Raw genomic sequence first — 15,993 nt, 5'->3', positions numbered from 1 at the left:
TATTACCAGGAAACATACTAAATCAGAACCGTATCAAAAAAATAAAATAATACAATATACAAGTCAAACATAACATTTGTAAATTTGTAAGGATGTGGATCTGCATGTGTCTGACCCAACAGTTCAAACAAGCATAAATTTAAAGAATACATTTATATTAACAAATATTGTAGACTGCAGGTGACCATTTGTTCATGGTACTTAAAGCATTAAGTAAAATTGATCAATTAAACATAATTGTAAAAAATTCCTCCCGTATATCCTTATGGATTACAGATATGTGATTTAATACTTATTCATATTTTTCCCTTTGTTCAGGTGGAGGAAGTTAAGGATCTGGTGACAAAGGTGGTGGTTGAGAAGTGCGGTGTGTATATGTGTACGCAAATTGCAAATTACAAATATTAAACACACAATGGACCCCAGAAAGGGTTTCAAATTACATTGACCCCAAATGAAAACAAAGCAAAAAATTTAAAAAAAAATACTCTGAGGATCTAGATATCAAAATATTTAAAGATCGTACATGGTATTTATTTCTTGCTTAGATATGTACAAACATATCTAAAAATTCATAAAGCATTTACTTTTGATAATTTTTCAGAAAACAAGACGAGTCATTTTGCTTCTAAAGTAAATGTATCTTGATTTGACAATGTTTAGATATTAGTACTTGAAGACAGAAGACATAAATACTGAGATATATCTATCTATATATATATATATATATATATATATATATATATATATATATATATATATTTGCAGTGTGTTCAGTCTTACCGCATCCAATAAGACTGTTTGCTAAACAATTAATGTCAAGATATACAACAATACATCCCACTGAATAGATTATTTGTCTATTCCCATTCAATTCAATATGGCTTCTACCTCCTAAAAGATCTACTCAGTTGTGCACTGTTGCGGTCCATTGAAGTGAAACTATAACTGAATAACAGAGCTTCATTAACACGTGTATGTGGGTGTTTAGGAGTGTGTGATTTTGTGTATTTGTTTGCGTTTGTGTCTTTCAGTATATGTGTTTGGACGCCCCTGTTGTGGAGGCCATGGGTTCCACCATCTGTTGTGTTTTTATGGGCTCTCTTGCCGAAGAAAAACTGTCAAGAACTCCATGTTCTGAAGTCATTCATGAATGCGAGAACTAAATTAACAAAAACATTGGGCTGTTTTTATTTTTATCTCTTTGAAGCAATGACGTCTCTGGTTTTAAAATATGTGTGTATGTATATATATATATATATATATATATATATATATATATATATATATATATATATATATATATATATATATATATATAATCAAATGATTGAATTACTGTCTTTTTGAATGAAATTAAATGAATTAAGGATTTAAGCGTAATGACATTTGCCTAAAGCATGGTCATGTTTCTAACTAAAGGAAAGGAAATACTCCAATGATCCAGATGATGGGAGTATCCTAAGGGAAAAGAGAAGAACAGATTCTGCTTCTCCGTTCTTGCTCATCCACCCCAAAGTGTGGGATGAAGAGTTAGAGGACGAGACCACTACAGTTCATCCTGCTGTTTCAGAGTCTGAGCCAACATTAGCATATGGCAACGTTACAAGTAGGTATATTCCTGCTTTGACCCAATATGTTATTACATGCTTTGTCTCTTATATGATATCATCCCTATATTTTGTGCTTAGTGCCTGGAAGGGTTTAGATGGGGAAACTCTTGCTTTATATAATCCGTTTTTTGTTCAAATTAACTTCTGCTGTTTGTTATGAACATTAGTCTTGATCTGGCATCTTTGTACACGAGTTCATTCATCCATAAACACCATTCAGTTCTTTTTTCCTTGATGGAAAACAGGAAATCATACGCCAAAGTCATACGCTAAGGTTCTGCATGGTCTACTTCTGTGTTATTTTAAGCAACTGAGTCACACTACAAAAAAATAAAAATCTGTGTTGTTGTTTTACTTCCAACCATATAGTAATTGCTCATGGCAGCCTGATGTTAATTTCAATTACCAAAATCAAGACAGGTTATCTAGCTAGCTACATTATTATATGGTGTATACTTCAGATGGATGAAACAGAATTAATGAATGAAATAGACTTATCAGGCAATCTTGCAGCAACACTGGTTCTCATCATTAATTATGTCATTGAATAAATTGAGGAAAACGAGAAATTTCCAAAACCAGTGTTGACTGATAACGTTTCCACTACTACACAAATACTTGTTCTTATTTTATACATTTTTTTAATCTATCTGTGCTTGGTTCAGACAGTCAGTCATTGTTAGGCCATATGTGGCGACAACTAAACATCTTTATGAGCCAGTCATCGAATCATTCATTCAACCGATTCATTCAAAACAGTTCATTTGATTAATTTAGGATGCTACTGCCACTGCTGTGTGTCTGTGTTGCTTGGAAATGTGCAAAGGTTAATCAGGCATCTTTCTTATTTAATAAAATCATGTCAACTCAGATCAGTATTTCATATCAGTGTACTTAATTAATTTAGTAAATAGTCAATATAAGAAAAATATACCACCATTGTTATGAAATAAACCCCATCCGGATGTCTTCTAGATGTTATCCTGTAACACGTACAAACCTATGTGATTATATTTGTGCAATGACTCTGCATCATGCTGCACCTGGTTTTAAAGAAGTAGTTCACCCCAAAATTATTATTTTTTTCTCCAAAATATTATTCACTCTCAGGTCATCCAAGAGTTTGTTTCTTCATCAGATTTGGAGAAATATATCATTACATTACTTGCTCACCAAAGGATCCTCTGCCGAGAATGGGTGCCGTCCAAATACCTAATGAAAACATCAAAAGAATCCACAAGTAATCCACACGACTCTAGTCTATTAATCAATGTCTGCATGCATAGCTTCAAATCATTGTTTATGACTAAAATATGAGTCCTCTATCTATAATATTTTTTTATGCTGTGAAAAAGTTGAAAGTCTTGTCTGAATCAAGAAAACAAGCACCAAGTCCAAAACAAATATGTCTGTGGATTTTGATTTGAGAAAGCAACAGGGGATAGACTTTTTCACTGGAAGAAGCATTATTATAGAATATGGACTCAATTTTTGGCCAGGAGCAACTGTTTAAAGGTAAAACATCTTGGTGAATTTGTTTACTACAAACATGTTTCTTTTCATGTCACAAGACATTAATTGATGGACTGTAGTCTTGTTTTTAGCTGTTTGAACTCTTATACCGACGGCACCCATTCATGGCAGAGGATCATTTAGAGAGCCAGTGATGTAATGCTTAATTCCTCCAAATCTTAACAAACTCATTTACATCTTGGATGGCCTGAGGGTGAGTACATTTTTAGCAAATTTGGGTGGACTATTCCTTTAAATGTAAAATCTGTATGTATATATGCTTTTCAGTTGCACTCAGGAGCCACTACTGAGGGAGATGGAGAGCAGGAAGAAAAGAGACATGCACTCGAACGCCACTCAGGTATGTGTGGAGTAAAAGAGGAGAACATCGTCCTCTGCTGACTGCTGCTCCAAGTGCTTTTAACACGTTAATACAGCAACCGAAACTACTCACATAGTTAGATTTTTTTTTTTTTTTTACAAATTAAACCTGGTCCTTGAATAAAAAGGTTTTGCAGTGGGAATTTTGGTTTAATGTCCAGGAAAGTAGTCCAAAGTAGTACACCGTAATGGTCCTAGCACCAAAAGCGCACGCAATGCATTAGACAAGGCCAAGATTATTTTATGCGCAATTTTTTTTACGCCGGTCTATTTCTGTCACATCCACAGTATATATGAGACACAAGGAACGGAAACAGACAGAGAAGAGCAGAATTAATCCACTGATAAAAAATGATATTCAAATCATCGCTCTGCAAGTGTGTAAGCTTACATGAAGCCTGTTCAAGTATGTGTGTGAGACATTGAAAAAGAAAAACGATGGAGACAGAACATTTGACTGACAGTGAAATCCAAGATAAATTTTTATTAAAAAGTGGAACTTTTGTTAGATTAATCATTGCATTCTTGCAGTGGTATATAAGCAGTTTACTTCTATAGCACCACACACTGTTGTAGTGATACATGCTTACCTATGAATTTCTTACAAATATGGCATGTTTTTATTTATAAATAGTTTGATGCTTAGTAAGTGAGATCATGATTCTAATGCGCTATTAATATAACCAGCTATGTGTTTATGAGCTGTTTACCAAGAGGTTTATCATTTTGCACTTATGGTTCTTTTTGAAAAATGTTCTTAATTTGACTGTTTTTAAACTAATATGGGAGACAATTAAAACAATAAAATTGATATATTTTTGAATGAGCCATTTAGCTTGCTGTGGGTTGGTGGGTGTGTGCGTGAGAACATTTTCACATCGTGACCTCTGATTTTGGACCATGTTCTCTGAGCTTGGCCTGAGCTTTGTGTATATAAATGCTGCCATATTGGCTTTTCCTCTGAAATGCTTGTTGAGTCGTGTCTGGACGGTGTCTCCTGGGGGCAGGCAGAGAAAGTTTGTGTGTGTTTCTTAAGCAAATAGACTAGCTGCATTTGTGGGTGGCTGATATGTGCACATTTGTGAATGTATGTGTTTCCTTCCTCATTATTTTTACCCTCCCTTGACATTCATTCTGTTCTGTCTTATATAATTCCCCAAGCATGCTGCTCCCTGTTGCTTCCCGAGGTTTCTCACTCTTTACATATGTCCCAGTGGCAGGGGGCTCGTCTAGCAGGAAGCCCATAGTCCAGATTCGAGACTGTGGTACAGTCTCTAAGGGGATCCCTGGCTAAACTTTAGTGTGTACACCACAGAGAACAGATGCTCTTTACACCTGCTTTAAAATGTAGCTTGTAGTTTTTAAGGTTTAATGAACTTCCTTTTAATGTGATATGGAATAAATATATTATCATCCAGGCCATTGCACAATGTTAAGAATGTATAAAGGTAATCATTAATGCCAAACTTCTGATCCTCTGATAGCAAAGCAATCAATCATTAAACCGAGTTGGGAAGAAAACTCATTAAGTTTATAAGCATTAAATGCAGTTTAATTAACTCACAGGGGAAAAAATAGACAAACATTTGATATGGTCGTTGATCGTGAAAACTGAGAATGCAATAAAACAGACCCTTTTAAATTTTATAAATGGCTTAATTCAGATGCAAACTAAATAATTCGATGCACTGTCCATGGTACTGAAAGCATTTAGATGAATGGGTAAGTTGTCATTATGCCTGCTATTTTACAAAGAATGATGTTACTTTGTAGCTAAATATATTAGATGACTAGTTCATTTAAGATTATTAGATTAATAATATCTTATATTAACACTGTAGTATTGTTACAGTATTTGTCGTGTTCCTGGGCCTATTGATTTCTACATTGCAGGCTAAAAGTATGTTTTGTCTTTGTCTTTTTTTGTTATTTTTAGTCAGTCCAAGCCATTTCACTTGGTGGCCTTGTCTTTATGCAGTTTATAACTATGTCACGTTTTGACAAATTGATGATTTATTTGTTGGAACTTATACAGTCCCATCCATGCGTTATCATACTCATTCAAATTAGTACGAAAAATTCCCACCTTGTGAAAGTTTTCTCGCGAGACTGGGTTCTGGGTTGTGCTACAATAATAAGCTGAAATTTTCAACATATTTATTTATTTAGCTGTATGACACAGGACATCATCATATGATTGGCCTTTTTTCTTTCCTTCACATAATCACAGGCTGGCTCAAAGTAGACTGTTCTATATGGTGACTGTAAACGCGCATTGAGTGCGCGAACGCATCAATCACCTCCTCATTTTACTGGGAGGATCCCAATAAATGACGTTATTGCTGGCGTACGACTGCAGCGTAATTGGGTTTATCCTAAATGAATGCACATCCAATGGGCAAACAGTCCAAGTGGATATTATGAGCAGCCAGGGAGATATCAAACCCACTAAATCCCTCTTATGATTCAATGCGACATTAAGTCGACACCGAGTTGTTGACTTGCTCGCCTTTTTAATAACACTTTGGATTCACGATCCAAAAGTTCTGGTTGACCTAACAGTGCTTCACTTCAGAGGACTCTGCTCATTGAAACAGTGCAGGTAAGGTGCTTTTGCATTAGATTCGAGGTAATAGTTTACTCAGAAATAACAATTCTGACATAAATTACACAGAGGTTGTCCCAAACATGACGTGACTTTATTTCTGGAACACGAGAATATTAGGCTACATTATTTTCTGTACGCAATTAGTATCGTAGTATACAAAGTGACTTATGACAGGGTAACACCACAAAACCACACACAAAAACACGAGTTAGTAAAATAGAAGATTATTTTCATGTTGAACATTTACTTCATGTGAAGATGCACAGGGCACTTTTTATACAATCTTTCTTACAAAAAGTTTTACTAAAGCAATCATTACGCATAACATGTTAATCTAAAAGCCTTGTACGTATTACCACGCGCTTCCGTTCAACAGGGCACAACGATGCGGCTCGCCAGGACCCTCCTCGCCCTGGCACTTCTTTGCGCACCGGTTTCCAGCATCTGCTTACCGACGTACGACTCCGTATCCAACTTTCTTTGCAACAGTGAAGTGTTCTCCGAGACAAATGATGACGGGCAATCAGAAAATTCCCTGCTGGACAGTCTAAACCTCCTGTACAAATCGGCACACGCGTTTTCCTCCGAGGAGCCGCGCGAGAGGAGGACGATACCCGCGTCCAAATACAGATACTTGAGCCAGACGCAGCTCAGGAGTAAACTGTACCGTAACAGTGCGAAGAGTGACCGACGCAGCCAGGTCACCCTATCCCTTGATGTCCCCACCAACATTATGAACATCCTCTTCAGCATTGCCAAAGCCAAGAACCTGCGCGCAAAGGCGGACGACAACGCACGCTTGCTGGCGCAGATTGGAAAGAGAAAGTGAACTCTTATGTCACTAATTTGACTTTAACCTTTTATCTTATTTTATTTTATTTTTTTATTTTAACAACTGAGGCATGTTATCTCAAATGTAATAATGTAGTAGCCTAAATGTTGTTGTTTTTCCCAGTTGCATAACAAATTAGCAATACGTATTAACAGGTTACAAATGAGTTTTGATTAGTACTGTCAAACAATTAATCGTGATTAATCGTATCCAAAATAAAAGTTTCTTGTTTACATAATATATGTGTGTATACTGTGTATATTTATTGTGTATATATAAAAATACAAACACATGCATATATCTATATATAAAATGTTATGTTTATATATTAAGTATATTTATATAAAATCTAAATATATAAATGTATATACATGTAAATATTTTCAAAGTATATAGGCCTACTGTATGTGTGTGTATTTATAATATAAACAGTACACACACATATATACTATGTAAACAAAAACTTGTATTGTGGATGCAATTAATCGCGATTAATCATTTGACAACACTAGTTTTGATTTAAACGCATAATGGTTTGGTCATGGTAGGCTTGTCACATTTGTTATTTAATGCTGTTTTACAGATAATTGAGACTTATGGCAATTGTCAACAAGACTGGTCAGTTTCTAAACTCAAGCTAAAGAGACATAATGATTGGAATAGCCTATAGCATATGTCTCAGAGTGAATTAGCCTATGACATATTTTGCAATGCTCGTACACCTTTCCCTTTTCATTAACATAATTTATCTGTACATATCAGTAAAAAGTTGACCTGATTAATAAACAGTTACTGCTCTATAAGATACACGACTGGATGGCTACAGATTATGTAAAGTTCTGAAAACTTTGGGTTGACAGCTTAATATTTTTGTACTGTAAACAATTGTTTTATCGTTTAATAAATAAATCATTGCAATTGTAACAAAGCGTCCATTCGGAAGGTAATTTCGAGAAATGAGAGTCTCTCTCTCTCTCTCTCTCTCACACACACACACACACACACTCATTCTCTCTCATTCTCTCTCTCTCTCTCTCTCTCTAAACACGACTCAAAACTTTTCGCAGCTACATTCAGTACAGACTAGTCAATGCAATAATTATTGTGAAGTCTATTTATGTTTCAGCCAAATAGTGTTGAATAATAAATATATATTTGATCACTTTTTTGCAGATATAATCAACATCTTAGTGAAGACAGAAATTAGTCTCTCAAAACAAATATTATAAAAATAATAATTATTATCTTACAATTGATTACTATATATATATATATATATATGTATTTATATAAATATATAAATACACACACAAGTGATGACTGATCTAAATAGTCTGGATATAGCCTCACCCCGACTTTTAAGCATGAACTTTTATTTTGAAGCGGTGGGCGCCATCTTCACCTCCGCCAGCTCACGACATACGTCACTCTAGTTGACGTGGAGGAAGAGTGCGTGAATGACTGTATGATCTTCTCGTCTACTGTTCACAAACACTTCGCAAAATGATCAAGAAATTTGACAAGAAGGATGAGGAGTCTGGTAAGAGCAATATTAAATACACGCTGACACGTCATATATTCAGTATTCTGTTATTAACCACTTATTTCCGTGGCTGAAATTATGATGACGGCTGTTTTGCTAAGGAAGAGTGTCTGCAGGCCACAATACTTTTGTAATAGTCAATCTAACTTATTTAACTGTAGAAATAATTGTCTATGTTCCAGTTTTATACTAAATTCTGTCTTTGAGTCGCGGATTAAATGTGTGATACTGCAGTATCTTGTAGTACGTGTTTTTAATCTTTATTTATGGAAGCTAATGTGCTAGCAGTTCTCTGTATTTATCTGCAGTAACTCGAAGATCGGTAATGAATCGAAGATCCTACTACATTTCGCGTTTTTTCCCCCAATAAGCTGTGTATATATAAATGGGCCACATATATGCTATTCTCTCCTCTAATGCTCGTAATGTATAATCTTCCGACAATTCAGATTCAGAAAATCTAACTCTGGGTTTAGTTTACTTTGCATATAGGTTTTACATTTCATATGTGTGATTAATATTGCTGTTTTAAAATGAACTAACTCAGACAAAGAGTCACATATAGTTGCTATTTTCCTTTCATAACTCATTCTATGAGTGCGTTTCTAGAAGAAATCGTATCTTATTATTTATAATTGAATAACTTATAGGTAGTTTTATTACCCAAATGAAGACACATAGATTTAGATGATAGATAGATCTATTTTTTTGTGTGTTAAGGGAGTGGCTCAAACCCCTTTCAGCATCTGGAGAAGAGCGCTGTTCTACAGGAGGTGAGTTTGATGCATCTGAATCTTCAAATCAGATAAATGTCTCGTTCGTATTGTGTGTTACATTGCATGTATGTTTCAAAGGCTCGGCTTTTCAACGAGACACCAATCAATCCGAGAAAATGTCTACACATCCTCACAAAGATCATCTATCTGCTCAACCAGGTACATGATTATGTCTTACTTTTCCACTACAGATTTTTATTTTCTCGCTCTGGACTGCTCCATCACTAACGTCCTTTGTTTTTCAGGGTGAGCACTTTGGAACCACGGAGGCCACTGAAGCTTTCTTTGCCATGACAAGACTGTTCCAGTCTAATGATGTAAGAAACTTTACAGCCCCATTAACTGCTTTTTACTAGTGTTACATATTGCATTATGTATAATTTAATTAATGACAGCAAAAATTATACTCCATTATTTTTTACACCAAATTTGCCAAAGCAGACAGTTATTGGCCAATATTAGTCTGGCTTATATATCGGTTTATTATTTCTGGGGTTATTGTTAAAAAATTATAATAACACACAGTTCCTATTAAAAATAATAATAATTGGTTCATTGAAATAAACCAAAACCTTAAATATTTAAAAAGTGTTCATAACCTAAACTAAATAAAAATTAGAAATGCCTTGGCAACTACCTGAGATATCTTCAATTTGACTTATTAACTGGGAAAAAATAAATAAATAAACGAATAATTGTTTGTTTTAGCAAACCCTGAGAAGAATGTGCTACCTGACTATAAAGGAGATGGCCAACATCTCAGAGGATGTGATCATTGTTACAAGCAGGTGAGCAGTTCATGTAGCCAGAGCAGCGGATTTCTTATTTGAGATATCTAAAATGATTTTTTTTCCTAATATGTGTAGTGTAAAAACATTTCATCTGGTCAGGAATGGGAATCTTTGCACGTGCGGCCGACATAACCTTATGAAAGTCACTGATTAATGTTTGGCTTGTGTCTCAGCTTGACAAAGGACATGACTGGCAAAGAGGATGTGTACAGAGGGCCGGCAATCAGAGCTCTCTGCAGGATCACTGATGTGAGTCTCCACTGTTTGAAAACGCATTCATCTCTGTCTATATCTTGCCAACTGTGTATATCTTGTCCATCAGACCACCATGCTGCAAGCTATTGAACGATACATGAAACAGGCCATTGTGGACAAAGTGCCCAGCGTCTCCAGCTCTGCTCTGGTCTCCTCACTGGTAAGATCACAAGCTAGTATTATTTGACTGATCTATACTAGTATAGTACTTATCAATATTTTAAATGTATACATTTTACATTTACATTTTAATTAGTTTTTATTTTATTTTTATATTTACTAGTTTTTAGTTTAGTACTTTAAACATTAAGTTCATCTAATTTATTTTATTTCAGTCTTTTTCATTTAAGGGGAAAATATTTTTTACAGTTTTAGTTTTCAGTAACAGTAACAACATTGCTAACGACAGTTCAAAGGGTGATGAGTGTAATTTTCATAAACAGTATAATATTGTCCAAAACACTGTCATTGTTAATATAAACTAGTCTGTTTACCACTTAACTGTTTATTACACTTACCCCCATGATGGTTCAGGATAATGAAGCTCTGTTTGTGTATCTGTTCTTCAGCACATGGTGAAGATGAGCTTTGATGTGGTAAAACGCTGGGTCAATGAAGCCCAGGAGGCGGCTTCCAGTGATAACATCATGGTGCAGGTTAGTTGTTTGCATCCGTTGTCTGATGAGTTGATGGTCTTTCTTTCTCTAATGAAATGGGATCTTTCTCCACAGTACCATGCGCTGGGTCTCCTGTATCACCTGAGGAAGAATGACCGCCTGGCTGTGACAAAGATGCTCAACAAATTCACCAAATCTGGCCTGAAGTCTCCATTTGCTTACTGCATGATGATTCGCATTGCCAGTAAACTGCTGGAGGAGACAGAGGCAGGGTACGTGTGTGGGACATCAGTTTTTGCTTAGGTGTTATTAACATGATGCAGTTGATTATACTTACCTAGTCTATCTACATGTGTTTTAACAGGCACGATAGCCCAATGTTTGACTTCATTGAGAGCTGCTTGAGGAATAAACATGAGATGGTGGTTTATGAAGCGGCCTCTGCCATCGTCCACATGCCCAATTGTACCGCTCGTGAGCTGGCTCCTGCTGTGTCCGGTTAGTCTTTCTTCTTTGCTTTCTTACCAGCACACACAACAGAGTAGTACACTAGATGTTCAAATTAATTCGGTCTTTCTTTCTCTTTCCATAGTTCTCCAGCTGTTTTGCAGCTCTCCCAAAGCAGCTCTGCGATATGCAGCTGTACGGACCCTAAACAAGGTTGGTTTGAATAGGATTTAGTTTGAAACTAGTTGCAGTATCTATCAACGACCACATGGAGACACCAAAGAACACATGCGAGTCATGCTTTTATCACGCAATAGTGTAATCCTAAATAGGGTGAAGCATTACAATTCAGAATTTTTGCATGAAAAGGAGGTGATGTGACCGATTTGAAAAATCAAATCCACAGGTGGCAATGAAGCACCCGTCAGCAGTGACCGCATGCAACCTGGACCTGGAGAACCTGATCACGGACTCCAACCGCAGCATCGCCACCCTGGCCATCACCACCCTGCTGAAGACCGGCAGCGAGAGCAGCGTCGACCGCCTCATGAAGCAGATCTCCTCCTTCGTCTCGGAGATCTCGGACGAGTTCAAGGTGACTTCATGACCCAGACACTGAATTTCAACTCGATTAGAGAACAAACACATGCTTCAGATGCATATTCAGTCATGTTTCAGTATGTATATTATACTTTTTAAATGATCTGTCCAGTGATAATGTTCCTGTATTCATGAGCAAACGGCTTGTTTGTTTTCCAGGTGGTTGTGGTCCAGGCCATCAGTGCTCTGTGCCAGAAATATCCCAGAAAGCACAGCGTGATGATGAGCTTCCTTTCAAACATGTTGAGAGATGATGTAAGTTCATTCAAGGACGTTTGTTCCTCTGTTTTTACACTGGAGTCTTGTAATCTCTTTTCTTGAGCCAAACCACACCGCCAGATTTACACTTGATATCCTTAATACCTGGTTTACTTCAGAGCTGTATTTTAATTATTATTGCCAAAAAAAAAAAAGATGAAAAACGTTTACTTTTTCTATTAGGTTTAATTTGTATTTTCTTGCAGGGTGGATTTGAGTACAAGAGAGCCATCGTGGATTGTATCATCAGTATCATCGAGGAAAACCCAGAGAGTAAGGAGACCGGCTTGGCTCACTTATGTGAGTTTATTGAGGATTGTGAGCACACCGTACTGGCCACTAAGATCCTCCACATGCTGGGGAAAGAGGGGCCACGTACCCCCACTCCCTCCAAATACATCCGTTTCATCTTCAACCGTGTGGTGCTGGAGAGCGAGGCTGTGCGGGCAGGTGAGCGATCTTGTGTTAACCTCCTTGCAGTGAGCTTTCAAAGACCTGCTGATAATCTGATTCCAGAGACTAAGCTGAACCGCATTTTTCTGCTCTGACCCTCTTCTCACGTTTTTCTTCAAAGCTGCTGTAAGTGCGCTGGCCAAGTTTGGGGCTCAAAATGACGACCTGCTGCCAAGCGTCTTGGTTCTGATGCAGAGGTAGGCCTTCAACAGCAGGAAGTGTGTGTGAAGGGAGTGAGTGTTTATACTGGTGATTTGAGTATAAGAGTAACGAAATCAACAAGGATGTGTTTGGAAATCAATGCAAAAGTTTGTTTAAAAAAAAAGAAAAAAAAAAAAAAACTTGATTTATTTGACAGGATTTAAAACTATGCAAAACTGAAAATATATATTTTTTTCAATGAAAGACAGTTTCATTTAGAAAAATAAATTCAAGGCAGGAAATAAAACTTTTTTTTGATAAACTCCTGAACTACTTGATAAAAAAAAAGGTGCAAAACAAAAAAATTTTTTAAATAATGCAAAGCGAGCAATAAATGTTTTTTTTATATATAAAAAGAGAAAATCGGTTTATGTAAATGGTTTCACATGGAAAAATATAGTACATATTAAAATAAATAAACAAAAATAACTTTTTTGTTATTTTTAACAATTTTTACACAAAATAGTTTAATCTACCAGAATGTTAGAATATTGTCATGATAATCTTGCTTATTGCCCATGTGAAGAGAGAAATATTTTGTGTGTCTGACAGGTGTATGATGGACAGCGATGATGAGGTCAGAGACAGAGCCACATTCTACATGAACGTCCTTCAGCAGAAGCAGAAGGCATTGAATGCCGCTTATATCTTCAATGGTGAAGTGTTGCAGTTGTTCTGGATAGATTCTTACTGTGTATCTGATATCATATTTGGTTTGATTTAGCTGATGAACAAGGGTGATTGAATGGTTTTGAATGCAGGTCTGTCCGTGTCTGTTCCCGGACTGGAGAAATCTCTCCACCAGTACACACTGGAGCCCTCTGAGAAACCGTTCGACATGAAGACAGTTCCCTTGGCCACTGCACCCATCACCGAACAGAAAACAGGTGTGAACCTGAGCTGCTTATGATCCAGAGGCCAATAACTTAATTACTCATCGTAATCCATTGGAGAATATTTTCATAATCATGTACACTCAAAAAACGTTTTGTTTACGTTCTACCATTGCTTGGCCTCTAATTTTGGATGCTAATCATTTTATGCCTTGAACCTGGTTTTGGGGTAAATCGCAGAGCTTGCTCAAATTGCACAAGTTCACTTCACTTTTCTCTTTCATGCCAGAAATCGCACCCGTGGCTACAAGCAAACTGCCTGAAAGGCTTGCACCTTCCCGCCAAGATATTTACCAAGGTAAGAAGATTAACTGATTGGCAAAACAATGCATCATTAAACCAGAGTCTGAAGCAAACTGTGGCACATTTCAGCTGGTCCTCTTATTTTTCTCCCTCAGAACAACTTGCAGCCATCCCAGAATTCCAGGGCCTGGGTCCCCTGTTCAAGTCGTCCGAGCCGGTTCAGTTAACCGAAGCAGAGACAGAGTACGTGGTGCGCTGTATCAAACACACTTTCGCAAATCACATGATCTTCCAGTTCGACTGCACCAACACGCTGAACGACCAGCTGCTGCAGCGGGTTCAGGTCCAGATGGAGCCGTCAGAGTCGTACGAGGTGCTACATAATGTTCCTGCACCAAACCTCCCCTACAGCCAGCCCAACTCCTGCTACAGTCTGGTCCGGTTACCAGAGGATGACCCCACAGCAGGTCAGACATGTTTGATTCGCAGTATGAGGTCAACTTTTCTTTCTTGGGCAGATTTAATGTTAAGTTTCCCTTAATGATTTTCTGTTTTGTTGTTTGCATTTGTCTTAGTCTCTTGCACGTTCAGTTGTACAATGAAATATCTGGTCCGGGACTGCGATCCCAACACGGGAGACCCTGAAGATGACGGTTACGATGATGAATATGTGGTATGTGAATTTTCTTAAATCAATCCACACTGATGAAAATGGGAAGATTATAAGGGGGCCATTACTCACTCAATGTCTTTTTTGCTTCTAAGCTGGAAGATTTAGAGGTGACAGTCGCCGACCACATACAGAAGGTGTTGAAACCAAACTTTGGGGCCGCGTGGGAGGAGATCGGAGATGAGTTAGAGAAGGAAGAGACATTTGCTTTGGCCACAGTCAAAACTTTAGATGGTAAGTTTGCTTAAGGGAATAGTTTCCTCAAAAATGAAAATTTGATGTACTCGCCCTCAGGCCATCCAAAATGTAGATGAGTTTTTTTTTCATTGGAAATTTAACATTGCATCACTTGCTCACTAATTTCTCTTCTGCAATGAATGGCTGCCATGAGAATGAAAGTTTAAACAGCTGATAAAAACATTGCAATAATACACAGGACTCCAGTTCATCAATTAACATCTTAAGTTAAAAGCTGCATGTTTGCAAGATAACAGAATGTGAAATGATCATCTGTTAATTGTGTTTGTCTTCACAGAGGCAGTAAATAACATTATCAGCTTCTTGGGCATGCAGCCTTGCGAGCGCTCGGACAAAGTTCCTGAAAACAAGAACTCCCATGTTCTGTTCCTAGCAGGTATGTACTACTTTTAGTTCTTAAAATGTGTATTAGATATTATTTTTTTAACATGAGCAATGGTTTCGTCTTTCTGAAGGTGTGTTTAGGGGAGGTCATGATGTATTGGTGAGGGCTCGTCTGGCTCTGGCTGATGGGGTCACTATGCAAGTTACTGTTAGGAGCACAGACGAGAACGTGGTTGACGTCATCCTGGCCTCTGTCGGCTAAATAAGTAATGTTTGAGTGACCTGGTCACATGCCAATCAATCTGGGTCATTGTATATCTCTATATAGTAGCTCTATAATGTTTCTCTCAACTATCTTTGTGGCTTGATATGGGTCCTCGGAAACATCCCATTTCTGTATTTGGTCTGTTCTGTTTCTGAGAGATTTCTAAAATACTGTGCCACTTTATTTCAAGTGGAAGAGATATAAACATTGTTTCTCTAGTATTTGAGCTGTTTAGACCATGTTTCACGGCTCGGTGGGAAAAAGTCCTTTACTACAAACCTTTTCATTTATCAATAATAAAACAGAAAGAGTACAGAACTTGTGTTGTATTGTGTTTTTTTTTTCAACACAAAACCTGAGACTGTTCATACAAAGACCTTTTTATTTGAATAAAAGCATTCATGCATTGAACACAAATTTATTTACAAGTAATGGCATTGTATTTGAGAAAAC

General features: G+C 37.0%; 2 protein-coding genes across 2 annotated transcripts; both read left to right on the top strand.

The window, feature by feature from the left end:
* The first annotated feature begins 5,837 nt into the window (after nt 1-5,837).
* LOC127975308 (urocortin-3-like) lies at nt 5,838-7,874 on the top strand. Its single transcript, XM_052579258.1, has 2 exons — nt 5,838-6,108; nt 6,491-7,874. The coding sequence occupies exon 2, from the start codon at nt 6,500-6,502 to the stop codon at nt 6,941-6,943; it is 444 nt and encodes a 147-aa protein (XP_052435218.1). The 5' UTR covers nt 5,838-6,108; nt 6,491-6,499; the 3' UTR covers nt 6,944-7,874.
* Nucleotides 7,875-8,340: 466 nt separating this feature from the next.
* Nucleotides 8,341-15,858, top strand: LOC127975277 (coatomer subunit gamma-2). Its single transcript, XM_052579202.1, has 23 exons — nt 8,341-8,486; nt 9,210-9,262; nt 9,344-9,424; nt 9,511-9,582; nt 9,974-10,053; nt 10,230-10,305; nt 10,379-10,471; nt 10,881-10,967; nt 11,043-11,200; nt 11,293-11,426; nt 11,521-11,588; nt 11,782-11,970; nt 12,135-12,230; nt 12,440-12,683; nt 12,808-12,883; nt 13,440-13,543; nt 13,649-13,774; nt 14,010-14,078; nt 14,179-14,490; nt 14,599-14,696; nt 14,789-14,927; nt 15,229-15,327; nt 15,407-15,858. The coding sequence occupies exons 1-23, from the start codon at nt 8,450-8,452 to the stop codon at nt 15,535-15,537; spliced, it is 2,622 nt and encodes an 873-aa protein (XP_052435162.1). The 5' UTR covers nt 8,341-8,449; the 3' UTR covers nt 15,538-15,858.
* Nucleotides 15,859-15,993: the final 135 nt, after the last annotated feature.

This window comes from Carassius gibelio, chromosome A4 (genome assembly GCF_023724105.1).
Source record: "Carassius gibelio isolate Cgi1373 ecotype wild population from Czech Republic chromosome A4, carGib1.2-hapl.c, whole genome shotgun sequence".
Taxonomy (NCBI): Eukaryota; Metazoa; Chordata; class Actinopteri; order Cypriniformes; family Cyprinidae; genus Carassius; species Carassius gibelio.
This window is presented reverse-complemented; position numbering and strand designations above follow the sequence as displayed.

Excerpts from the sequence above, each read along its gene's own strand:
- LOC127975308 (XM_052579258.1), top strand. The coding sequence starts at position 6,500 with ATGCGGCTCGCCAGGACCCTCCTCGCCCTGGCACTTCTTTGCGCACCG.
- LOC127975277 (XM_052579202.1), top strand. The coding sequence starts at position 8,450 with ATGATCAAGAAATTTGACAAGAAGGATGAGGAGTCTG. Across the intron at positions 11,427-11,520 it reads GCTGGCTCCTGCTGTGTCCG|TTCTCCAGCTGTTTTGCAGC; the intron begins GTTAGTCTTTCT and ends CTCTTTCCATAG. Across the intron at positions 12,684-12,807 it reads GAGCGAGGCTGTGCGGGCAG|CTGCTGTAAGTGCGCTGGCC; the intron begins GTGAGCGATCTT and ends TTTTCTTCAAAG.